Source organism: Carya illinoinensis, chromosome 15, assembly GCF_018687715.1.
Source record: "Carya illinoinensis cultivar Pawnee chromosome 15, C.illinoinensisPawnee_v1, whole genome shotgun sequence".
Lineage (NCBI taxonomy): Eukaryota > Viridiplantae > Streptophyta > Magnoliopsida > Fagales > Juglandaceae > Carya > Carya illinoinensis.
The window spans coordinates 46,827,332-46,854,377 of NC_056766.1; the positions used below are offsets into that span (position 1 = coordinate 46,827,332).

The 27,046-nt window shown below is 33.8% G+C and overlaps 1 protein-coding gene and 1 long non-coding RNA gene across 8 annotated transcripts in view; both read right to left on the reverse strand.

Moving 5' to 3' along the window:
• Window positions 1-1,915: 1,915 nt before the first annotated feature.
• LOC122295643 lies at window positions 1,916-22,633 on the reverse strand. The gene is made up of 4 exons (XR_006238196.1): window positions 22,337-22,633; window positions 20,534-20,581; window positions 2,730-2,805; window positions 1,916-2,118 (listed from the first exon to the last, which is right to left on the reverse strand). It is a non-coding gene; the product is annotated as an uncharacterized LOC122295643 (long non-coding RNA).
• Window positions 22,634-25,155: 2,522 nt separating this feature from the next.
• Window positions 25,156-27,046, reverse strand: part of LOC122296009 — a 29,291-nt gene continuing 27,400 nt past the window's right edge. For 5 of the 7 annotated variants that reach the window (XM_043105374.1, XM_043105371.1, XM_043105372.1 and 2 more), the window contains exon 19: window positions 25,156-25,535. In XM_043105374.1, coding sequence (XP_042961308.1) covers window positions 25,352-25,535 — 184 coding nt within the window. In that variant the 3' untranslated portion in view covers window positions 25,156-25,351. Of the gene's footprint in view, window positions 25,536-26,915; window positions 26,962-27,046 lie in introns of all 7 variants that reach the window. The other 2 variants (XM_043105375.1, XM_043105373.1) reach the window with 1 other exon arrangement.

Here is a 27,046-nt window from a genome sequence, read left to right on the forward strand (position 1 = left end):
TGGACAAGCAAATCTCTTACTTTTGACATGCAAACCTTAAAACTTCAACCAAGTCTAACATTTTAACTCCAACTCTCTGCCTATTCCTAGTATATGAAGAAAAAAATTCAAACCTTTCCAATCAACAGGTTGTTGGATAGTGTAAAACAAGCATAAAAAGAACTAAGTGTTGACTTTTTTTAAAAGCTTTTAGAAGGTGAAGCACTAATCTAAAATTACATGTATAGCAATGTGTACCTGGTTGTAGCTCTTGGCTATGTGGCAGAGAATGTAGACTGTTGTTAAAGCAATTTATTTTACAGTGAGAAGAGGAAATCTGAAGTATTTGTAACTTTGTTTTAAGAATAAGTGAAGCATATCCATTGGAAAAGCTGGTTGCCCAATCTTAGTTTTTCCTTCTGGAAATACAAAGTTCTGTGGTGGACCAAGAACAGAGAGGGAAAATGTATAGGTATTGTAACTTGAACACTTGACCAAAGTGCTAATCAAATCTACCAACCATCCATGTGTTAAGCCATATCATGTATTTTGCTCATTAGCCTTGTTGTGGACCCCACAGTGGCACCATTTTCCAATCAAAATATCCCCCAAAAATATTTATATCCCACCCAAAATACCCTTCTATGTTAGTTAAATTAAATCCTCATACTTTATATTTTACTACAATTTTTGGGTTATTAAGGGTACCGCCTCTTCATCATCTCTACCAACTCCTATTTATATATACCATATGGTATATATATATATATTTATATATATGTTTTTACCATAATCAGGCATGCATGCCACCAATTTTGTAACCATTAGCATTTGGTTTAGCTAAGGATCAATCTCAATATATATGATTAAGTTGCCATCTTTATATATATATACCTAATTTCCTAAAAAACCTAGATGATCATAGTAAATTAATATATAAAGGTTGGTTGGTGATCAATATTCCAATTATATATTACACCAAGTCAGCCACGAAAATAAGACAGATATAATATATATATATATATTATAAGCATTTTTTTGGGTCATAGTAGTCTGTATGTGCTAGAAGTACAAGCACAATTTTGTGTATGTTGTTTTTGAGGAATGGATGATCAATGGCAATTTCAGTTATCTCAAAGCTAGGAAAAACATTGCATATAACGCAAAAACTACTTGCAAAATGGCTTACTTCTATGGGAGGATCTAAATATTGTGGAAATGGTGACAAAAAGCTATAAAAATGCAAAATATTGATAGTTCATGAAACCTACATATATACATGCAGATCGCACATGCATGGGAATCTATATATGTAACTTTAACCAAATAAATAAATGAAGTGTCCTAATTGTTGTTTCAAGTACTCAATTTTTACAGCTATATATGCATACATATATATATATATATATATATATATATATGAAATTTAATAAAAAATGAAAAAACTTAGTACTACTATATCACGGCAAAATTACACAAACTTATTATTTTTATCTTTAACATATAAGTTGCTTGAATATTTTAGCTTTTACCCTTAATGCCTACTTTGTACAAGACATTTGTCATGAATTTACTGAATTCATCCATAAATCTGGATTGTTATGTGTTGTAGTTAACTTAATTTGGTATGATTTAAGTTGTTGTGTTCCCCTTTGATAAAGTATTCAGTCCCTATCATTTTGCAACATATGATCCCCTACATGTGCATATATTCCAACTTTCATTTCCTGTTTTGCACCATGGCCTAATTATTATAACCCCAAAGCATTTATCAATAGACAATACTCCCCCATTGGTATGCATATATACCCTATATTATCCATCTAGAGTACTTTCCATCAACTTATATGTCATCCATATGTAGTTTGTACATGCAATTTACCAACATGTTAATGACATGGAAGTACAAACATTTCAATAAAATTTAGCCTATATTTTAGTTACACAAATTACACATTAATGTCAAGTTTTGAGATTGACCTGAATTACATAAATTATAGAAACTACATCTCGTCGTTCACCCCCTAGTTGGTAGTTCAAAGAAGATCCAATATCATATCACTGCAACAAACTCCTTCCATCAATAGTCGATGTAGGTGGACCAATCATAACATTAGCTTTAAAGTGCTAGCACTGAATCTGCACACAATATTAAATTACACTATGAGTATCTCTTTACTTCCATTTCTAAGCTAACAAATCTCTTAAGCTTATTAAGTATACATTGCCAAGCAACATTTTCCAAACTTCATACTCACGGATTTACTATTTTATAGGCACATGTATAATGTCCTAAATGTAATATTCACTTTTATCTCTTGCCTTTTATAAACATTAATTTCTAGCAGTGGCAACTAACTTCAAGTCCCTCTAAATCAAAGTTGATGTTATTAGTTAGTGCATTATAATGTAAAAACCTACCCTTGATCATTATACTAATTAGTGTAACTAAGTTTTCTTCTTACTCCTATTTTACATACAAATCGTCAAATACGATCATGTCCATTGAGTTTCAATTGTGATACTCACATAGACTTGTGTACAATTGCCAACTTTTAACTACCTTAATTTTCAAACACCTTTTCTCCACCAATGGGCTAACCTTTTGTGTTCATTTATCAACATATTAATTCATACTTTGTATGTTTAGTCTCTTGGGACAAAATCTGGATTGGAAGATCGACCTCCAAGTATGAACAAAAAACTTTGACAATTAAGTTTAGTTGAACATGTACTCCAAGATTTAATACCTGATGCATTACCATGCTAGTTTCCCACCGTGTTCTTATATTGACATCGACATTGACAATTGAAGTCAAGCATTATCTGCACATAACCCACATACACGTAGTCAACTACAAGAATAGGTTAACTTTATAGTAAGTAGTTAATTTCAACAACTTAATCTTATCATGTATTGTGAAATGGAAACCATATAGTTTGTTAGGATTGGGATTGTGAAATGCAAACCATATAGTTCATTTCATGCTCAATGAACATACTCACTACAATCTGGATTACCATTATCATCATCTGTCCCCCGGTCAAATGATGCTTGGACTCACTATCAGAGTTATCATTGGCACTTATGTCCTCCATTCCTATTTTCTTCATCAAGTGGGTCATTCTCAATAGAGACTGTGATACCCCGTTTTTACGTGTATTTTCACTGAAGGAGTGTTAAACCCAAGGTTTCAAGTTTCATGTGATTATAAATCTACACATGGATTTTGATGATAACAAATGAATTCAAAGAATAAAGGAGTTTCAAGCTCAAGTTGTTCACACAATGGAATCAAGCACATCAAAGAACCAAGCATGAGCAAGAAGGAAACAAGTTCACATTAAAGTCATAGAGTATTGTTGTAAATCTCTTAAAATTTGAAATTACGATTAATGCTCAAAATTAATATTTTATCATAAACCATTAAAATACATTTTCCACATGTGCATGAATATTTTTGAAAATTAAATTTGAAAATTTTGAAAGATGATTGATTGTCATCTTTTGCATGTGCATGCCTTGATTAAATGGTTGAACTTTGAAAATATTAAAGATGATTGATTGTCATCTTTCACATGTGCATGTTTTATTTGAATATTTTCAAAAGTGATTGATGCTTTTTTAGACTTATACAAAAGGTAGATGATTTTGTTTGAAAATTTTGAAAAGTAAATTGTGCTCATTTTGTCATATACAAAAAGTAAAAGATTAGGTTTGAATTTTTTGAAAAGGAAAGTGTGCTCATTTTGTCATATGCCAAAAGTAAAAGATTAGGTTTGATTTTTTTTGAAAAAGTGAATGATGTTGTCTTTGACATGTGAATCTTTTTAAATTTGAATATGAAGTCTCATATGCCTATAAATAGATCATTTGAGAGCTTCACATTCACAACATCCAGAGCATAAAACATTCATTCAAAACTTTCATTCTCTCTTCTCTAAGCATTGAGCCTTAATCCTTGTTCATTTTGAGAGATATAGTTTGCGCTGTATTGTTCTTATTTCACTCATTGAGGAGTGTTTTCTGATAACCTACTCACTATCAGCTTTTGTATCAGAAAAAGGGTGTGTATAACCCTTGTGCGTGTAGAAAGTATTCTACACAGGGAATAGTTGAATCACCACGTGTAAGGTGATTGCAAGTGTAGAGGGTGCACTACACGGATCCTTTGTAGCGGTGTTGTTCAAAGGTGTAATAAGTTTTTATCTCCACCTGAAAGAGGTTGAATAGTGAATTTGGGAATCCTCAAGGGGTAGCTTGAAGCGAGGACGTAGGCAGTGGGGTCGAACCTCGTTAACATACTGAGTTTGCTTCTCTCTTACCCTTACTCTTTATATTTATTGTTATTTCATATTTTGTTTATATTTTATATTATATATTTGATTTATAATTGTTATTTTTTTTAATACAACTCAATTCACCCCCCCTCTTGTGTTAGTCATCTGGGCAACAATTGGTATCAGAGCTAAGAGCTCTATTATAAGATTAACTATCTTTTGAGTTAAGATCTTATGGCTAACATTGCAGCTTCATTTGGTGAAGGTCAATCTAGCAGTCGGCCTCCACTCTTTTGTGGATATAATTACTCATTCTGGAAAGTTAGAATGAGAATATTTCTTCAAACTCAAGGTAGAGAAATCTGGAAATGTATTGTAAATGGACCTTATATTCCAACAAAAGTGGTTGATGGAGTAAAGGTCTAAAAAGAAGAAGAAGAGTTTGATCGTGAAGACGATAGATTTTATACTTTAAATTTAACTGCTATGAATTTATTATATAATGCTCTTAATGGAAATGAGTTTCATAGAATAATGAATTGCGCTACGGCAAAGGAAATTTGGGATAACTTAGAAGTAACTTATGAAGGAACTTAGCAAGTCAAGGAATCAAAAATTTATATTCTTAGTCATGAATATGAAATGTTTAAGATGAATGATAATGAATCTATTTCTAGTATGCACACTCGTTTTACTAACATCATAAACAGCTTGACAGCTCTTGGCAAAATTTATTCCAAGGTAGAGATAGTAAGAAAAATTCTCAACTCTTTACCAAAACGTTGGGAATCAAAAGTTACAGCGATTCTTGAAGCTAGAGACCTCAAGAAGCTTGAAGTCAATGAACTCATTAGGTTACTTATCACCCATGAGTACACATTGAAAAGAGGAGAAGAAGAAGGAAAGTCAAAGAAGAGCTTAGCACTTAAAGCTGTTCCTCATGAAAGTGAAAGTGATGAAGATGAAGAAAATGACGATAAAGATGAAGAAGTTGCGATGATAACAAGAATAATTAAGAGGTTCTTGAAGAAAAATATAACTCCTCCGAGGAAATCCTTCAAAAAGTTTTCCAAGAAAGATTCAGGTAAAAATGACATTTTAATTTGTTATAAATGCAATAAACCTGGTCATATCAAACCAGATTGTCCTCTGCTAAAGAAAGATCGAAACAAGGGCAAGAAAGCAATGAAAGCTACATGGGATGATGATTCAAGTAGCTCAGATAGTGAAGCAAGCAATGAAGAATCAGCAAATCTTTGTCTTATGGCTAAAGATGACATTGAGATAACAAATCTTGATAATATTGAAGATCCTTCATATGAAGAATTGCAAAATGTTTTAGAAGAGGTATATGAGGAATTTGAAAAATTGGATATCAAGTATACTGCTTTGAAAAAGAAAAATTCTTCTTTAACAAACAAAATTGAAATTTTAAGAAAAGAAAGTATCATTTTGAAAGATGAAACTCTTAAATTGAATAAGAAGAAAATCGATTTAGAAAATATTGTTGAAAACTTTACGAATGGAAAAAGAAATTTTGAAAAACTTCTTGGTAGTTAAATATGTGTTTTTGACAAGGCAGGTTTGGGATATATGCCAAAACAAAAATACAAACCTTATAAAAATTTCTTTGATAATCATTCTACATCAAAGACTAATATTCAAAATTCTTTTTATAAAAATAATTTTGTCAAAAAGGGATATTATTATAATCATTCAAGTTTTTCATATATGTCACATGCTATTTGCAATTTTTGTAATAGAAATGGTCATAATTATCATACTTGTCCTATTAGAAGAAATCATACAATGACTATTAGGACCATATGGGTACCTAAAAATCTTGTTTCTTCTAATACTAATAAATAAATGACCCAAAGAACTTGGGTACCAAGAAAAATCATTTTAATTGTTTTTATAGGTATGCATGAAGTCATTCACAAGCAAAAATAAGTGGTTTTTAGATAGTGGATGTTCAAGACACATGACGGGAGACAAGATTAAGTTCTTTGATCTTAGATCTAAAGAAGAAGGACACGTGACATTTTGAGACAACTCGAAAGGGAAGATCGTGGGAATAGGTAAAATTGGTAATGAATCTTCTCTCATAATTGAAGATGTTCTACTTGTTGAAGGTCTAAAACATAATCTTTTGAACATAAGTCAATTATGTGATAAAGGATTTACAGTTAGTTTCAAAATGGATAAGTGCATTATTTTGAATGATCATGATTGTGATATTTGTTTTATTGCTTTTAGAAACAATAATGTTTATACAATTGATTTTGAAGAAATTACCTCACAAGATGGTATTTGCTTTTCAGTTCAAAATGAAATTAGTTGGTTATGGTATAGAAGATTAGGTCATGCCAACATGGAACTTATTTCCAAACTTTCAAAAAATGATCTTGTGAGAGGTTTACCAAAAATAAATTTTCTTAAAGACAAAATTTGTGATGCATGTCAATTTGGTAAACAAACAAAAACTTCTTTTAAAACTAAGAAACATATTTCCACTACTAGACCATTGCAATTGATACACATGGATCTTTTTGGACCAAATAGAGTTGCAAGTCTAGGAGGAAAATATTATGCATTTGTTATTGTTGATGATTTCTCTAGATATACTTGAGTCATCTTTCTTTCTCATAAAGATGAGGCACATAATACCTTTACTAAGTTATGCAAGAGAATTCAAAACGAAAAGGGCTATACTATTTCAAGTATCCGAAGTGATAGGGGAAAAGAATTTGTTAATAAAAATATTGAAACTTTTTGTGATGAAAATGGTTTTGTGCATAATTTTTCTGCTCCTCGAACTCCTCAACAAAATGGGGTAGTAGAAAGGAAAAATAGATCTCTTCAAGAGATGGCAAGAACAATGCTCAATGAGAACAACTTGCCTAGTTATTTTTGGGCCGAAGCGGTAAGTACTACATGTTATGTTATAAATAGAGTTATGCTAAGGTCTAAATTAGATAAAACCCCCTATGAGCTTTGGAATGAGAAAAAGCCCAACATTGGTTACTTTCATGTATTTGGATGCAAATGTTTTAGTTTGAATGACAGGGATAATTTAGGCAAGTTTGATGCAAAATCTGATGAAGGTATCTTTCTCGGGTATTCTACTAATAGTAAAGCTTATAGAGTATTCAATAAAAAGACTTTGACTGTACAAGAATCTATGCATGTAGTATTTGATGAATCTAATTATCCACTCTCCAAGAAATATATTGATGAAGAAACAAGAGGTATAAATAACACGGAAAGTTTCAATCTCAACAAAGAGAAAACAATAGAGGAAGTTCAACATGGAGCCATTAGGAAATATCATCAAAATTTAATACAAAATGCAATCAAACAGTGGAAATTTGTGAAAGATCATCCAGTGGAACAAATTTTGGGAGAACCTTCACAAGGTGTAAGTACTCGATCATCTCTTAGAAATATTTGCAATCATACTGCTTTTCTATCTCAAATTGAACCCAAAAATATTGATGACACACTTCTTGATGAATCTTGGATTCTAGCTATGCAAGAAGAGTTGAATCAATTTAAAAGAAATGATGTTTGGACACTTGTTCCTAGACCCAAAAATCATACTATTATTGGAACAAAATGGGTTTTTAGAAATAAGAAAAATGAGTTCGGAGTCATTACTAGAAATAAGGCTCGACTTGTAGCCCAAGGTTTTAATCAAGAAGAAGGAATCGATTATGATGAGACATATGCACCAGTCACAAGATTAGAAACTATTCGAATGCTACTTGCATATGCTTGTTATAAAGATTTCAAACTTTTTCAAATGGATGTTAAAAGTGTTTTCTTAAATAGTTTTATAAATGAATAGGTATATGTTGAGCAACCTCCAGGTTTTGAAAATCATATTTCCCCAAATCATGTTTTCAAACTCACAAAAGCACTATATGGACTTAACAAGCTCTTAGAGCTTGGTACGAGAGACTTAGTGGTTTCTTGATTGAAAAAGGTTTTTCAAGAGGAAAAATCGACACAACTCTTTTCATTAAATATGAAAATGATGATATTCTTTTGATTCAGATTTATGTTGATGATATAATATTCGGTGCTACTAATGAAAATATGTGTCAAGTTTTTGCTAAGACTATACAGGAAGAATTTGAGATGAGCATGATGGGAGAACTTACATTCTTTCTCGGATTGCAAATTAAGTAAGCAAAAAGTAGGACATTCATCAATCAATCAAAATATATTAAGGAATTACTGAAGAAGTTTGGGATGAAAAATGCTAAGGAAATTGAAACACCAATGAGCTCATCAACTAAACTTGATAAAGATGAATCCGGTAAGCCAGTTGACTCAAAGATATATCGAGGTATGATTGGTAGCTTATTATATTTAACAGCTAGTAGACCAGATATTATGTTTAGTGTGTGCTTATGTGCACGCTTTCAATCATCTCTAAAAGAATCACATTTAATTGCAGTTAAGTGCATTCTTAGATATCTTAGTGGTACAATTAACCTAGGGTTATGATACCCTAAACATACATCTTTCGATCTAATCAGCTACACAAATGCAGATTATGCTGGCTGTAAAATAGATCGAAAAAGCACTAGTGGAGCATGTCATTTCTTAGGTCATGCATTAGTTTCCTGGTTTAGTAAAAAATAAAATTCTGTTGCACTATCTACTGCTGAGGCAGAATATATTGCTGCGGGTAGTTGTTGTGCTCAAGTTCTCTACATGAAACAACAACTTGAAGATTTTAAACTCAAGTATAATCACATTCCAATCAAATGTGATAATACAAGTGCTATAAATCTTTCAAAAAACCCAATACAACATTCTAGAACTAAGTATATTGAAATAAGATATCATTTTCTTCGAGATCATGTACAGAAAGGCGATATAGTACTAGAATTCACAAACACACACGATCAGTTAGCAGATATTTTCACAAAACCTTTACCAGAAGATAAATTATATATGATCAGAAGAGAAATAAGTATGATGCATGCTATGAATATCTCTTAAAAGATAGACTAGAGTCAATAAAAATAGAGATAGATTTTTTAAATACTTTTATATAAACTTGAGATTTTTAGTCTCATGTTTGAGACGCTCATTCTCTTCATACAATATCATGTCATTCTTATCCATGGGAACCGGCAAGCGGAATGAAGAATCTAATAAAGATTTCAACTGTTTATTTTTCTGCCGAATGATTCATTCCCTTGTGTGAGACTCTTGAACAATTCGTTGAAGTACAACAATTTGTTCTTGAGCTTTTCAACTTCATGATTTTTGGCTTGTAGCCGCTGAGAAAAAGCAACAATAAAGGAAGAGTAGCGAGTCCCAAGACTCACCAAGTCATAAATAGAATCAGAATCTGACTTATTAGTCAGATTATTATTTTCCTGCTGCAACATGACACCAATGGCAGCTGCAGAAAGGACAGGAGGTTGAGATGCAGAATGCCTCATGGATGGATCTAGAGAAATGTTAGAAGAATGAGCCATTGAGAAAAGAATAGAAGGCTTAAAACGAGAATGTTGAAGGAATGCAGATGAGTTATAGAGATGAGAAGAAAACTTGATGCGGATTGGATGAACTTCAGGATTGATTTTATAGAGATAGCATAAAGAATAAGACAAACTATTGTCTCTTCAAATCTTATTTAGTCAAAAGAAATACAAGATATGCTGGACACACATTGTCAAAAGTTTTCTTACTAAGCCAGCGAGATTAACAGTAGATTGTCCCTATTTTTCTAGTAAACGATGAACCTCTGCTGTTATCTGCCAATGTTGACCTTGTATCTGAACCCTTTCTCGTTCCAGCTCCTCTATTCGTGGTTGCAGATCATGAGCATACCAATCTGCAAAGTTTTTCAACTCTTGGTTTTCTTACTTTAGCCTTTTATTCTCACTATCCTTATTAGCAAGCTTCTGTCGTAACTCAAATATTTGCATGTTAAGATGATCAATCTCACTCACCCTCGCCATTAACCTCCAAGACATGATCGTAACAGAGGTAGCATATTGACTACTGAGCATTCTTGATTCTGCAATAATCTCAGAATCAGCCTTACTAGAAAAACGGTTCACTGCTCCTATCATGGTATTGATGGCCTCAGGAGAGAAGATTGATGATTGATGCGTCAAGGGTTCCTGATCAAGTCTGGAACATTAGTGGAAGAGAATTGCTCAGCCATTCTATCGTTGTGGAAAAACAGAACTCAGGTCAAGAAGCGATTATTTTTTTGGCATCCGATAGATGAAAATGATCATTTTTTTATAGCAACTCAGAGCCTTTAATCACATTTGTCAACAACATCAGGCGATTGTTTAAATCTCTAGCCACACTAAATTCATAGAGTTAGGCCTCGAGTCTTTGGAACATTTGTCGGGTCACGGACGGCTCCTTTTCAACTATCTACAGTGACTATTAAACACATCATTTTCTTCAGTCTATTTACTTGCTGCCGATCCTTTTTAATGATACCAAAAGGGGGAGAAGTTTTAGACTAGAACATTAACATTGTTTAAATTGCTAAACTTGTTATATATGCTTGGAATTATATTTATACTTTTGCTTGAAAAACTAACGCATATTTTCAGGGGGAGCTTAAGTATTAATACAAGTTTCAAGTTCTATCAAGTATTTGTCATCATCAGAAAGGGGGAGATTGTTGAACCCAAGGTTTCAAGTTTCATGTGATTATAAATCTACACATGGATTTTAATGATAACAAATGAATTCAAAGAATAAAGGAGTTTCAAACTCAAGTTATTCATACAATGGAATCAAGCACATTAAATAACCAAGCATGAGCAAGAAGGAAACAAGTTCACATTAAAGTCATAGAGTAATGTTGTAAATCTCTTAAAATTCGAAATTAGGATTAATGCTCAAAATTAATATTTTATCATAAACCATTAAAATACATTTTCCACATATGCATGAATATTTTTGAAAATTAAATTTGAAAATTTTGAAAGATGATTGATTGTCATCTTTTGCATGTGCATGCCTTGATTAAAGGGTTGAACTTTGAAAATATTAAAGTTGATTGATTGTCATCTTTCACATGTGCATATTTTATTTGAATATTTTCAAAAGTGATTGATGCTTTTTTAGACTTATACAAAAGGTAGATGATTTTGTTTGAAAAATTTGAAAAGTAAAGTGTGCTTATTTTGTCATATACAAAAAGTAAAAGATTAGGTTTGAATTTTTTGAAAAGGAAAGTGTGCTCATTTTGTCATATGCCAAAAGTAAAAGATTAGGTTTGATTTTTTTTGAAAAAATGAATGATGTTGTCTTTGACAATTGAAAAAGAAGAACCTTTTATTTGAATTTTTTGAAAAAGTGAATGATATTGTCTTTGACATGTGAATCTTTTTAAATTTGAATATGAAGTCTCATATGCCTATAAATAGATCATTTGAGAGCTTCACATTCACAACATCCAGAGCATATAACATTCATTCAAAGCTTTCATTCTCTCTTCTCTAAGCATTGAGCCTTAATCCTTGTTCATTTTGAGAGATATAGTTTGCGTTGTATTGTTCTTATTTCACTCATTGAGGAGTGTTTTCTGATAACCTACCCACTATCAGCTTTTGTATCAAAAAAAGGGTGTGTATAACCCTTGTGCATGTAGAAAGTATTCTACATGTAGAATAGTTGAATCACCTCGTGTAAGGTGATTGCAAGTGTAGAGGGTGTTCTACACGGATCCTTTGTAGCGGTGTTGTTCAAAGGTGTAATAGGTTTTTATCTCCACCTGAAAGAGGTTGAATAGTGAATTTGGGAATCCTCAAGGGGTAGCTTGAGGCGAGGACGTAGGCAGTGGGGTCGAACCTTGTTAACATACTGAGTTTGCTTCTCTCTTACCCTTACTCTTTATATTTATTGTTATTTCATATTTTGTTTATATTTTATATTATATATTTGATTTATAATTGTTATTTTTTTTAATACAACTCAATTCACCCCCCTCTTGTGTTAGTCATCTGGACAACAAGGAGTATTTTAATTTAATTAATATATTAGTTCTTTTATTTTAATTTATTGTATTTTAATTGGATTTATTTTAGTTTGATGTGGTGTTTAATTTATTTTAATCGTTTTATAGTTTTTATATTTGTTTTCGTCGGATCAGTTTTTAGACTCCGAGGGTGAGGATTAGATCTCATTTCTTTTCCCCATCTTTTCTTTCTCATTTCCTTTTCTTTTTCTTTTCCTTCTTTTCCTTTTTTCTTCTTTTCTTTCTTTCTTCTTCCGGTTCTCTCCCGCGCGCTACACCTTCTCTCTCTCTCTCTCTCTCTCTCTCTCTCTCTCTCTCTCTCTCTCTCTCTCTCTCTCTCTCTCTCTCTCTCTCTCTCTCCTCCATCGCCGGTTGCTTCTTTAGCCCAGAACTGCTACTCCCTGGCGCCGTGGCCAGCACCACCCACCCAGAAACTTTCCCCTCCAACCAGTGAACCACCCCACCAAGTTTCACCTCCATCCGAGCCGCCGTTTGCCGCCGAGAGCCCATCTAAGCTGCACGGTTTTTGTGTATTTTCGCCGCCGTCGCTCCACCTCCGGCCACCATCTTTTCACAACTTCATCACCTACCTCCTACCATCCTAAACCACCCATTTTCAGCCCCAATCCGTAGCCGGAGCAGCTTCTACGAGCTCAACTATGATTTGCCGTTTTTTCACTTCCATCGCCATTTCCACCACTACCCACGGCCAAAAATCACTTCCATTAGCTTCATAAACATTTCTAGGCCATTCCCTATCAATATCAAGTCTTGATTTGTCCCCGTTCGAAAGTGGGTATTTTACAACCCACTGCCACAGTGTATTTTACACTGTTACGTTGCTTTTTCCCTGCCATTTGCAATGTCGTGGTCCTTCAAAAAATATCTTATAGCACTGTAAGTATTTTTTAATTTCTATTTTAGATTTAAATGTATTTTTGCTCTTATAATAAATTATTTGACTGGTTGGTTAATTTCGGACTGAGTCCGAGGAGTCGGGGGTCTGATGGATTGAGGACGGAGTTGTTTGTTATTGTTGATTTTGCGATTTGGTTAGATGGTTTGTATCTTGAGGTGTGCATTGCATGATGCATTCATTTGCATTTATTAAATTGATAAAAACTAGTGTTATTTGTGTAAATAGATTTTCGGGTGTGTGTGTGTCACTACCCCAAGTCGAGATGGGGTATTATCTAGGTGGAGCTCCTTTGGTCATTCGGGAGCGTAATATACTGAGTGACGTCCCCTGGATTGTTGCTGGGCAACAATGGGAGCGGGTGCGATGGTAACGCTCTTGCACCGACTCCGTGGCCCTTTGCTGGCGAGGGCTAGAGGATGCTTGGCTACGTAAGCGCAGGACGCGAAACTAGGCATCGCTCGTTATGATGTCACAAGTATGGTCGTTACTCATAGTGTGACGATGGGAGCCAAGGTCATGGTGCATTTGGATTAATTGGTTATTGAATTGAATTGGGATTTGGGCCAAATGAGACTTTTGGCGTGAGTTGGAAAGTAACATGTTTTTGGGACCAAATGAGATTTTTGACATGCGTAGAAAAATGTGGATTTGTAGAATATGTGCATTTGGCATTCTTTTATGCATATTATTTGAGTTTAATATGTTTTTATCTTATGACGTTTGGATCTTTACTTACCTGCGGCACTATTTTGGTACCGTAGATTTTGATGCAGAAGTCGAGGAGGAGGAGGAGGTTGAGCCCGAGGAGGCAACTCCACCGAAGTATTGATTTAGAGTTTTATGCCTTGTAGTTTGGTTTAAACGATACTTGAGACTTGCAATATTTTATTATGTATGTTTTAATAGGGTTTGTATTAAACAAAATTCTGATACTTAGTTATAGATTTTATTTATCCACTGCATGTTTTTATTGCACACTTGTTGCATGTACACACACTTGGCACTTGGAGATAGGGTGATGACCTGTGTTGTCATCATCCCGACGTCTCAATTTCCACGTGTCCGTACAAGGGATTTGGGGGCGTCATAGAGACATTATCATCAACTGGTTGGGACGGGTCTGGATGCGAGATGTTAGCTGTATCAATGGGCAAATGCTCTTCATTGACTTAGTTCAAGGGATCGAATATGACTTCATCAACATCGAGAATAGGGGAATAGTTGTTCGAATTATTGTGATCATCATATTCAAAATCACCCCCTGATGACTCATCATCATTTGGGGCCATAATAATAGTAGGAATGTTGTATTCCTACTTATAACCTTCTGGATGACCTGCTAACTTCCCCACAAAATCGGATCAGGCAGATAAAATACTTGAGTTGCTTGGCACCTAAGGGCAAAAGGCTCATCTTTATACCATTGCCTAGCAGTATTCACTAACGTTAAGTGGTCCCTGACACGTATCCCCCATTGGCAAATCAAGTGCATTGAAATAGATAAACCTTACGCAAACCCATATAGTGTATTTCTATAATATCATGCAACACATCATAGAAGTCAACAGGGGATCCTTGATGCTCAACATGAACCACAACCTTGTAGTTTTGAGTGCGGTGATGCCTTTCCTGCTCTTTCGTATGAAATCAAACACCATTCATTATGCATTCAACATAAGATGTAACCCATAGATCTGGACCACATACTAATGCATATATCTTATCAGTTACCTCAGTTGGGTTAACTGCACGCAGCTCTCAAATCTACCACACAAAAGGAGAGAATACCAAAAATATTATTATTTTACCAAGAATTTGATATAATGTAACTATATGTGGACGGAAGGTTTGGTATCTTACACGTGCTCTGAATCACGATGGAAACTGACTCTGGTACCTACGGTCGATGTTATTAGGGTCCTCTTCTTTCATCTTGTTATAGTGCTCCCTACTAATACAAGGGAATTGTTACCAGGAGACTAGTAACATTATATATCAACTACTAAAATATCGAAATCAAGAATGATGACTTACTCAATGTATTGCTCAACCTCCATGCAATTATTAAGTACATACGATCGAGCCTTGACCATTAGTGTGTCAACTAATTTGTGCTAGTGCGATGTCCCCAATGGTCTAACCTTTTGTGAGGAAATAGATAAATTTGTCTCATTTCCCGTCTCAGTCGAACCAATAAGTACATCACTATTGCGTTCCTCTCGATTATATTTAGTGTCTATATCATGGAGGTACATAGAGTAAAATGTAAGGCACTTGAGATGCACATATACCTCAGCAATTGAGCCTTTAGGACAGGCTCTGTTGTGGACATACCGTTTGAACTTCCCTAAATACCTCTCAAAATGATACATCCATCTGTATTGCATGGGTCCTGCCAGTAGAGCCTTATCTAGCAAGTAAATAGAAAGGTGCACCATGATATCAAAAAAAGTTGGAGGGAATATTATTTATAGTTTACAGATAATGATGGGAATATTAGCTTGAAGACGATACAACACTGATAAGTTCAAAGTTTAGGAACATAACTCTTTGAAAAACCCACTCAACTTTATCAAGGCTTGATGCACATAGGCCCGTAAGAACCCACCAATCACAACTGACAATAGTGCTTGTATAAAGACATGACAGTCATGGCTCTTCATTCCACTAATCTTTCCGTCATAGCATTGACACACTGGGCAATATTGAATACAAACCCATCAGAGAATTTAACTTTTGACAACCATGCACAAAAAGCCTTTCGCTTATTTAAATTTAACATGTAGCAACCAAGACCCATAGTTATACGATCGTCATCATGTTGTAAATGCAATTCTTTTCTTATTCCAAGGTTTGCCAAATCCCTACGTGCATTGGTAGAGTCATTAGTTTTCCCTTCAATATTCAACAATGTTCCCAACATGTTATCGCATATGCTTTTCTCAATATGCATAACGTACATGTTATGTCTCAAACCCAAGGATAACCAGTAGGGAAGCTAAAAAAATATAGAGTTTTTTGTCCAATTTAGATGATTGGGCATTCGTTTCCTCTTCGAAGAAGATTTACTAAACTGAACATGTGACACTTGACTTAATTGTTCTAGCAATTTCTCTCCCTTGGCCCTTGATGGTTGGAGTTGGTGCTCTTCATACCCATTAAAAGTATATTTTTTTTGTGTCTCCAAATGTGACCTGGAGTCAACCATCGTCGATGACCCGTATAGCAATGTTTGTGGCCATATAACAACCATTGTGAATTTGTGTCAGTTGTACAATTGGGGCATGCCATCTTGCCCTTTGTGCTCCACCAGGAAAGATTGACGTATGCGGAGAAGTCATTGATAGTCCAAAGAAATGCTGCATGCAACGTAAAGTGTTGCCCATTGTATGCATCATAGGTGCAAATACCCTTTTCCCATAACTCCTTCAACTCATCGAGAAGAGGATGCAAGAACACATCAATATCATTACCTGTTGACTTAGGGCCAGGGATTAGCAACGACAACATGGTGTATGAATCTTTCATGCATGACCAAGGGGGCAAGTTGTAAGGCACAAGCAGTCCTGGCCAAATGTTGTACGGTCTACTCATGTTATTGAATGGGTTAAACCCATTACTGGCCAAACCAAGTCAAACATTGCGAGGATATTTGGAAAACATCTCATGTTTGTTATCAAAGTCCTTCCAAACCCTAGAATCTGATGGATGTCGCATGCATGTCAGATTGTCAACACGTCCTTCTACATGCCATCTCATGGCTTGGGCTGTCTTCTTTAACATATATAGCCTTTGCAAGTGCGGCTTCAGGGGAAAATATTGGAGAACTTTCTTCTGTATCATTTGTTACTGACTTGTGCTTTGCTCCCACCTAAATGCTTTACATTTAGGGCATTCATTGCACGATGCATTTTTCTTCCGAAACAAAGCACAATCATTTGGGCACACATGTATCTTTTCGTAACTAAACCCCAAGCCAATCTCCAAGCGACGGGCATCATTATATGAGTTAGGGAATAAAGCATCCGGAAATGCCTCTTGCAAAAGCTTTATGACCATATCGAAGGACTTCACGGTCCAACCACCTATGCTCTTGATGTGAAGCAGCTTGATGATGAATGATAACTTTGAGAACTTATTACATGAAGGATAAAGTGGACGCCATGCATCAGCTACCAACTCCTCGAAAGTAAAGTTTGTTCAAGCATTAGAGGTGGAGGGTTGATCTTTTGCGTTTACATCTCCGTCATTTTGTATATGATTTCCCATAAACAAGCCATGATGAATGTCATCTAACATCTCATTGAGATCATCAATATAATCACTACAAGTCGATGTATTATCTTCTTCTTCATTAGAAAATGTAGCAGAAAGGAAAGGATTATCTTCTCCATGGAATATCCAACACTGATAAGTTGGATCAATCCCTCTAAAGAACAAATGATCTTTGACTATATGAATGGAGTGGAAAGCTCTATTCCGGCATCTTCTACATGGATACCTAATCTGATTAGTGCTAGGAGTGTGGGCTATGGCCATAGCAAGGAATTGTCTAACACCTTCAGTATACTCACTAGAATACAATATATCATCAATATGCAACCAAGCCTTATCCATCTTATGCAGCTGACCAGATAGTAGAAAAGAGTTTGTTAAGATATTTGAAATTGGTTGTGCAATGACTAGGTTATGAAACTTTTTATAACAACACCAAAATACTCCAAGACAAGAAATTTGGCTCTCAAAAAGTTGGAACTAAATATCCAACATTCACCAGCAAATATACATCTTGAGTTTTCAGTATAAGATTAAAGATCAAAGAACTAAATAAATGCAGAATAGACTGGTTGTGCAGTGTAGCTATATTATGGGATAATAAAAATTTCTCAATAGTCAAGTCAGAATGTGTATAATTTGCATTGTGTTTTGTGGGTAGATGGAAGTGAAAAGCTATGTTTATATGGTATGTGTTAGAATCGATGTCTCGGGTGTCTTATAAACTATAAGCCACCAAGAACTATTAACTTCACAAGTTCTATGTACAAGTTTTCAGAAGCGGCCAAATAACATTTAAGGTACATAAATCATAATCAGATTTGGAGCGCGATTAGTTCGAAATAGGCATGTTTGTTGCCACATGTGGCACTAAAAAGTGAGAAGTACAACTAAAAGAACTACCAAAGTTGTGTACATGATGACCACACCTGGGAGAAATTATGGTTGAAATGGTGACAAAGAACTATACAAAATGGAAAAAATTGATAGCTCTTGAAACATATTTGCGGCTGGCACATGGGACGCTAACAAACTTGAACCAAATCATTTTAAGTGAAGTGCCTAATTGTTATATATCTCATGTAATGATCACATGTATTACAGGTTGGAATATATGTAATGATATATATGCATATCATTCCCACTTACTTTAAGTCAAAAATAGAAAGAGATTTTCTTTATATAATTACCCACACAAAATTCCTTAAAACTTTGGCCAATTAGTTTTATCCCGGGAAGAAGATGAAGATTAGAAACTGAATCTCATTGATGAGTTTTTCACATAGATCATTACTCTGTTTACATACGAACACCAAATGAAAGAATAGAGAGAGAAAATACAAATCTCTTTTGGTAAAATATTACTATTGAGTAGACTAGACCGTGCTGTTGATATGGACTAATAAAAAACTAACTAACAACATATATACTGGTTAATACTTTGACATCTACATATTCGGTGTAAGTTTCTGCTCATTTTGTCCCCCACCATTATATTCAAAAGAAGTTTACAACAAAATGGGTATATGTCTCAACTTTTTCCTCTTGAAAACAAGTAGATATGGGGAAATGTCCCACACTGCTTTTTTAAGTAAGTTTATTATCTGCTTCGGTAAGTGAATGCTTTAACATATTGATCTATCTGCCATTTTTCCATTATTTTTAAGATGCTCACAGCTAACAGTGCTTGAAGTAATTTTTAACTAAATATTATGCCTCTGTTGGTAGATCTGAGGCTTATTATGGCCTGCAGTTATTTTTGGGTTGGTTGCTCAAAGTGCAAGGTATAGATATTATATATATATATATATATTCAATTGCATCACCCATTTACATGTTGGTAGTGCCTTGGTGTTTTTTTAATAAAAAAATTACTGTGTTACTATTCTTTTATCTCATATTTGATTTTTATAGGAGTATGGTTAGGGTTCAGAAAAATTCTATTAAGCAAAGTAACAAGATCAGTCAAAATGCATGCAATTGAATATATTTTGAAGTGATAAAAGGGGTAGGAAAGGAGAAGGCTCCTCAGAATCTAGTTTTCTGAATAGTTTTGAACTGTATAATCTTGTGAGTTTTGGGTGAGTCCTATACAAACTCGTTTTTAACTTGCACTTCAATTTACACTGATGCCTTGTTTGGTGGCTTTGTTTTGTTATTCAAATATTAATTATGCTCATTCTGAACTTTCCTATTTCTTATAGTAAATACATAATTGGAGATGAATTGATGAATGTTCCATAATATGCATAGAAATCTGGTTGAAGTCACGATAAGGAGAAAATGAATGATATAGTGTGTGACACACTCCATTAATTAAATTAGTAAGGAATTAAACTTTTAATTTGCTAAGGTTGGGATCATTATGATCATGTATTGTCACTATGAGTTGCTGAGGTTTCCTAATAATTAATAGGGGATAAATCAATGATATGACACAATTAGCTTCATGAAAAAAACTTGAACAAAAAGGGCGATAAACTCAATTGATGATATCTGACCAAGGAAGTGGAATGAGAGGAAAAATAACAATACTGCAACATAATAGTTTTTGTTTCTTCTCTGTAATCTGGATTATCTATTGATTTGGTTGTTTGTTTATGTTTTTATGGAATTTGGATTGTGATTTGGTCCTTTGGGTTGGGTCTCTGGAAAAAAGAATAGGTGGGTTTGGTCAAGTGGGGTTTGTGTTTTTATGGAATTATCTAACCCTTTCAATTCCTATAAAACAGTTTATTCTGTAACTAGAATTGGTTTTTTTAAATAGCTAACTGTGAAATAATGAAACCAAGTCTCTAATATTAAACTCTAAATGTAAAAAACCATATATATAGGCCAATGGATAAATGAATAAGATGTAGGAACAACTCTTAAACAATTAAACCATATAAATAGACAATTTAATCATAAATGAATAAAGGAAGGCATAAAATGATAGTAAACAAAAGAAACCAACTAACTGTCTTGGTTAGTATGAATAAACAATTAAACGACAGATAAATAAATCAAGGCATGAAACCACAGCAAAACAAAGAAACATAATACTTAATAAAACATATACTTACAAAGTTGAAAGCAAGAAATGCTAAGCTCTGAATCCCCCCACCCAAAACCTGAAAAGAAAACACAAAAAATAGAAGGTGAAGTTACAATAGGATTTTTTAATTACATTTTAATAAACAACTAAATAGAAGAACATGCCAAACAAAAAACATGAAAAAAGGAAAAATACAAAATTGAAAGTATAATTTAACCTTTGATGGGTATAAAATTATACACACAGACATTCAAGTATGTATGCATATACAGATATGATTCAGCAATATTATTTTGTATGGCAACCATATTATATGTTTTTCATAGTACTTGAATTTTGATGTTGCCAATCATACTTTTACTCACTACTTGAAAAAATAGTTAAAAAGTAACTTAACTCTTATTATTCTATCATGTATTTATATGCATCCTGTAGTCAGTTACATTATTATTATTATTATTTTTTGCAACCATCTCTTTTTTGGGACAAATGCAACACTTACGCGATGGATGGAGATCAAGGCTTTCCATTAATTTATGATAGAATTAATGGAAAAATTGTTGACTCTATCTTAAGTGACTTTATGCACAACCAATTTTGATTTCCAAATTTTCAAAATTAGGAAATGTTAGTTATATGCACCAGGTGTTAAAGCCAAATTTCTTTATTAATCTCTAGTAACTTATTGATTGAAAACCGGTGTGAAATATACAAATCTTGAAGGTAAAACATAATTTTTTTCCTCTAATAGTTAAGATAAAACCGATTACTAAAGATACAGATGATTACCATAAACCCAGCAAAATTTGAATACCTCCCAATAGCAGAAAGATCAATACAATCTGAAACCAGAATAAAGGGAAATTTTGGTTTTGAGATTTAGAAGAGAAGATAAACATAAACCATATATTTGAAGAACAGGTCAAAATGCTAATTAATATAGATCAATACTTTCAACAAGAGTAAATCCCTATAAGCTTCCAATAGCAAAAAGATTAATACAAACTCAAGGGGAAATAGAGGAGATTGCTTTTTTAATATGTAATTGTCAATTGGAGAACTGTAACATTACTTCGATTAGATTAATGTCTAATAGAGTAAATACAATGAATGACAGAATGCATGTCCAAGCAGATGTATCGATAGGAATTGATAACAGATAAAATGTTTGATGGACTTAAATAATTGCTTTAGGTTATTGTTAAAGTCGAATATATACGGTCTAAATTAGAGATAAATCTGTGAACTGATAATTCCAATGAGTCAAAATTATGCCTATTCATGAGTCATAAATAGGGCATCAATATTGCGTTGTTTGGAATTAACAATTTCAATGGATTTTTCTCATTTATCATAATTTGACTGAGTGAACATTCTTTCATTTCATGAGTCTGAAAGAGGACAATAAATTATTGTTTTCAAATTTAGATAATAAATTAAAGTATCAATATAGATACAGTCATTTAAAATTAACAAGATATATAAATTAATTTTACTTCGATATAAAAATTATACACAGTGTTAATGCATATAGAAAGCACTAAAATATCATGGATCTCGAGCAATCGGAATAATTAATGATCTACGCCATCCAAAAGCAAGAAAGTCAGGTACCGCTGCTGCACCTCTGCATTATTTCTTTAGTGAAGTTTGTTAATACAGACAATAAATAGCTACCAAACGGCTAAAAAAAGATCAAGCATAATATTTAAATTTAAACTGCATTACCCAGCCAACCTCAGCTACCAAAAAGAATAAAACCCTTTTATCCCACAAAGCAACATTCCAATAAACCTCCAAGAGAGAGAGAAAACAAGCATTTGAGGCTTACATTAGGCTTTTGGGGTATGCATGATTTGACAGCCTTTCAGGGAACAAGTTGAGAATGAGGTTGATGTATGAACTCAGCTACTTCAATGATGCCTGATCCACAAGGCCTGGCACAATTCAGGAAAAAAAGTCACATTTGAGACAAAGGAAACCAATGTGAAATGAAGAAGATAGAATTAATGTGTTCATGATAGAGGGCATGTGCTCCTTATCATCCCATGGGAAGCCATAAACACAAAAGAAATGCTTACCAACAATTTGCTTGTAAATAAATAAAAAATAAAAATGATAGCAAAAAAGTAAAAAGAAATCCCAAAGGGGAGAAAGGCTCAGAGCATTTTGAGAAAGTTAAGCCAAAGATCAATAAGTTTTCACCTTCACCTCTACCCACTCTAACCGTTGTTCACTGTATAACATACTGAAAACTAATTAGTCATTTAATCTCGTCAAAGGGGCCCACGACTACAGAAATTACCCTTATCTCTACAGGACAAACAAAATATTCAAAGGTTAAATTTAGTCCCTAGTGGGGCATTTTAATAATTCTGAAAGGGAAAACTGTCATCCACTCCAGTTTTGCCACATTGAATTATATAATCAGCCTTCTCGAAATTCGATTTGCAAGTATTAAAGATTTCAAAAGATCATAATAATCTATTGTCTTAAATTTTTAAAAATAGAAACAATAGTTTTAAAAGATGACAGTACACAGACAAATTTAGACTCACGTTGTTAACTTTAACTGGAAAATAATAAAAACCGTTTAAACAAGATTTTCTGTTTGATAGCTACTTTATATATATAAAGACAAATATAAATTTTTATCAACAAGTAAAGGGAAGAAGTATGAACCATATATCATTAGTTAATGATGTATCACAATGAGAAAAATCCATATCAATTGCAGATGTAGTAGTTCTACATATACAACTGAACAACACAAACGTATTAATAGCTAAGGCTTTAAAGTATCTATGTTATCATAAACTATTATATTAAACTGCTATTAGATATATTATCCTAATTTTCCCATGTCTCCTAGCTGCATGCATGCCTGAAATTGTCAAAGTAAAGTTTTCCAATAAACACCCAATATTTAATATGAATTTAAATTCCAAGTATCTACATCAACCAAAGCTCCCTTTGATGAGTCGTTTGGATATTTGAAAAATGGGGGAAAGCAAATTAAAATTATTATATTGCTGCTGAAACTGGTAGCTAAAGACCATTATTGCTACTACATGTATGGCTGTCAGTCCTAGCTAGAGGGTACTGTTGCTTAATAACTAGCAAGGATTTAGCACATAATTTTCCTAAATATATTACCAAACATATGTAAGGTGAAAACACGAAGCTAGTCTAATATTTAATTAAGATCATGAGACTCAAGAATCTCAAAAGCATGGTTGACAACAAAATTTAATAAGATCAGAATCAATCAAGAAGGTCTAATAATATTTAAAGACAAGACATGAGACACTGATAAAAACCCAAGTATTTAAGGAGACAGATGATCAGCTGAAATCAGCACAGTTTCTTTTTCTGCTAATTTGCATATTCTTGTATTTTTTTTTCCTATTTTCTGTCGACATATATATATATATATATATATAGGGATGGGAGCTAGTAAGTAGTAAGAGGTTTTGGGGAGGGAATTGTGATGCATCTATATAGCTAGCTAGCTATAGGTGGTAGATTAGGTAGAAAACATCTGATTATACTTATACTACACCAGTGTTATGTGTACGTTAGTAATGAACTTTCAATTCTTGTTTCTTTTATATAGATGATATAGGTTGCTTTCATCTAGTACTATCCCTGATCTCTCTCTGTTTATTAATTTTCTCTCTATTTAATGCTAATAAATATAAATTAAGGATGTGTAAGTCTAGTACAAGTTTTTTAAATAATTATAAATAACTCGAAATCTTATATGAGATTTGTTTTCAATTTTGTTCTAGTGAGACCCGTAAAATAAATTGCTTAGCTATCTTAGATATAAAATTGTAGAAGAACCAATGAAAATGCATGTCGTTAAATTTTGTGGATATTATGGCAGAGCTTTAGCACTTAAGAAACAATCTACCCGATCAAGTAGTCGTTCAACGGAAGGAGGAGAGACTTTTGCTCTAGGAAATTGCATACGTTGCAACGTCCATGTTGCCCTTACACACGGAGATCCCGACAGCGTATCATTATGTTTTATGTAACTAAAATTTTAGGCTTTGAGGTATCCTTCGTTTTATTCAGTCAAAATTTTGTTCTCCTTCATATAAGTCTATTAAACACATCTTTGGTTGTTAGAACTGAAATTGGCACAATATCATTAAGTAGCCGTGAAGACAGCAATGTAGCAGGGGAAAAGGGACGACAGTGGTTTAGCATCCAAGGCTTGAGGGTAGATTGAATTAATGAGGGTTTGGGGTTGCGTTCAGCTTATGAATCCTCCTACTCCCATCATATCTAAATATTAAGCCCCCTTTAATTAAGTTCTCTCTTGGATTTAAAGGAAGTGACCATAAATGACTGGCAAAAACAAAAAGGGGGGAAATCCAACAAGGCATTGCAGCTCTTTGATGCTTCTATTTTTCCTTTGTACTGTTTCTAACCAAATTACGTTTTGAGAGATGCTCATTTATTGTATTATGTACACCTCAGCATAATTACATCGTCTTGTAGTCTGAGTTAGTTAAAAATAAATCAAATGAATAGTCGAGTTTAATTAGGTTGTCAATAAATATAATAAACATAGAAAAAACTTTTCTTTCAACTTCCACCAAGAAAATAATTTATTTCCACATCCCGATTTGAGAGCCAGAATGAAAAAGAAAGAAATTACTTTGGACATCGACAATTGGGAACAAACAAACGTGCACAGATTGGCGGATGCATGAATACTATGTGTGCACAACCCTGCGAGCCTGCATTTGCGCGTGCGAGAGAGAGAGAGAGAGAGAGAGAGGTTAAAAAAAATCGTTGCATACTCTTGGCGATTACAACTCAAGCTCATTCCTTCTTATAAATACTGAAAATGGCAAACAGAAGCCACCCTGTTAACTAGGCAGCCACCCGGGAAAACAACTGCGTAACTAGACAGCCACAAAACCATATTCTTTCCGAGTTGAACTTTGCTGTAGAATATATGTACGCTACTTGTTAAAGAATAGACCCTTCTTCTTTCCTTTTCTCCTCTCACCAGCCTGCAATGAAAAAATATTACACTGTGAGAAGGACAAGTCAAGCCACCTCTTAACCCAAGTTAGCTTAACCCAAAATTGACTGGACCCAGTTTTTGGACGACGTCAAATGACCAAAAGCTACGCAATTAATGGAAGCATAATCTATTATCCCACCAACTGGCAAGGTAAGAAGCATACATAATAAATACATAACAAACCTAAACCATTCTAAACTTGTGAACTAATCAAGAAATCCTCGTTTATAAATTTTTCAAATACTATAAAAATCTTTAAGTAGTTTACAACCTTAACGTTCAAATAAAAACTTTGTCCATTCCAAATTACAAAAAGCTGCCCTGAACTGCTCTTTCCCAAGTTGAATAGCAAGAGTTGGGAGTCTGGCAAAAAATACGAGTCCTAGGTATAAGAGGGTAAGATTGGCCAGAGACAATTTGATGCTACGTATAGTGTTTAGCTATTATCCATCCTAGCACTAATTGAAGTCAAATATTGAAGCCAGGCAACGGTAAAGCTTTTAAATCAATTCTTTATCTAAATCTATAAAAGAAAAAAAATGGGAGCACTGCCGAAGGCCTGAAAGCAAATATCCATCATACAAAGATCTGAAAAATAAAGATACCCAGAAAGTCACCCAGTTTTTTTTAGGGATTTAGGGCTAGTTGACGTAAAACATGAACACCCCCAATGTGGCCCTTTGCTTTCCCCTACCCCTTTTCTATCCTTTTTTCCTCTGTTTTTTTATCAGTATTCTTTCTTCTTATTTTTGAGAAGTATTGTCTTCTCTATCCTCTTATCTTTCTTCCGTTCTCCTTCTCAAAATTATATTTTCTCCTCCCACTATCAATTTCTCAACTATCATCTCTGAATTTGAGACAGGGAAACACACAATGTGGCCCCAATATCTTTGCTTCTTTCTATACTTTCTCCCTCTCCACTTCCATCTCTAACCGGACAAGTAATTGTCTGTTTGTGCGTGGGCCAGTACACCCAACTGCTCCAGAGAGAGAAACCATGGCACCCCAGAACAAAGACATCCCAGCAGCAGCATTTCCTTCTGTTTGTGGAACACGCCCCTTGGATTTCCCACACAACAGATCAAGATAGTTCCGGTACTATAAGGAAATATGTAGGTAGCCCTAGATAGACAACCAAATTAGGGGTCTCTACAAGTCAATTTATTCCTTGATCTGTACCTTGTAATATCAATGTTGCAATTGCAAGTTCCACAACATTTGAAAAACACGTACACATCCATAAATACACACACACACAAACCTGTAGGTACCAAATGCTATATCGAAGTAGATGCAAAGAAAGAAAAAAATTAATGTTCTATGTGGCCAAAAAAGAAAAACACAGATAGGAAATAGAAAATTATACCCTTAGGATGAATAATCTCAAGGTGAGCACAATGGTATCTCTAGAACTGCATGAGTAAAAAAAAAGGAGAAAAGCAAACAGTCATTCAAATTGAAAAAGAAAAACAAGTCAGAAAACAAACCACATTAAAG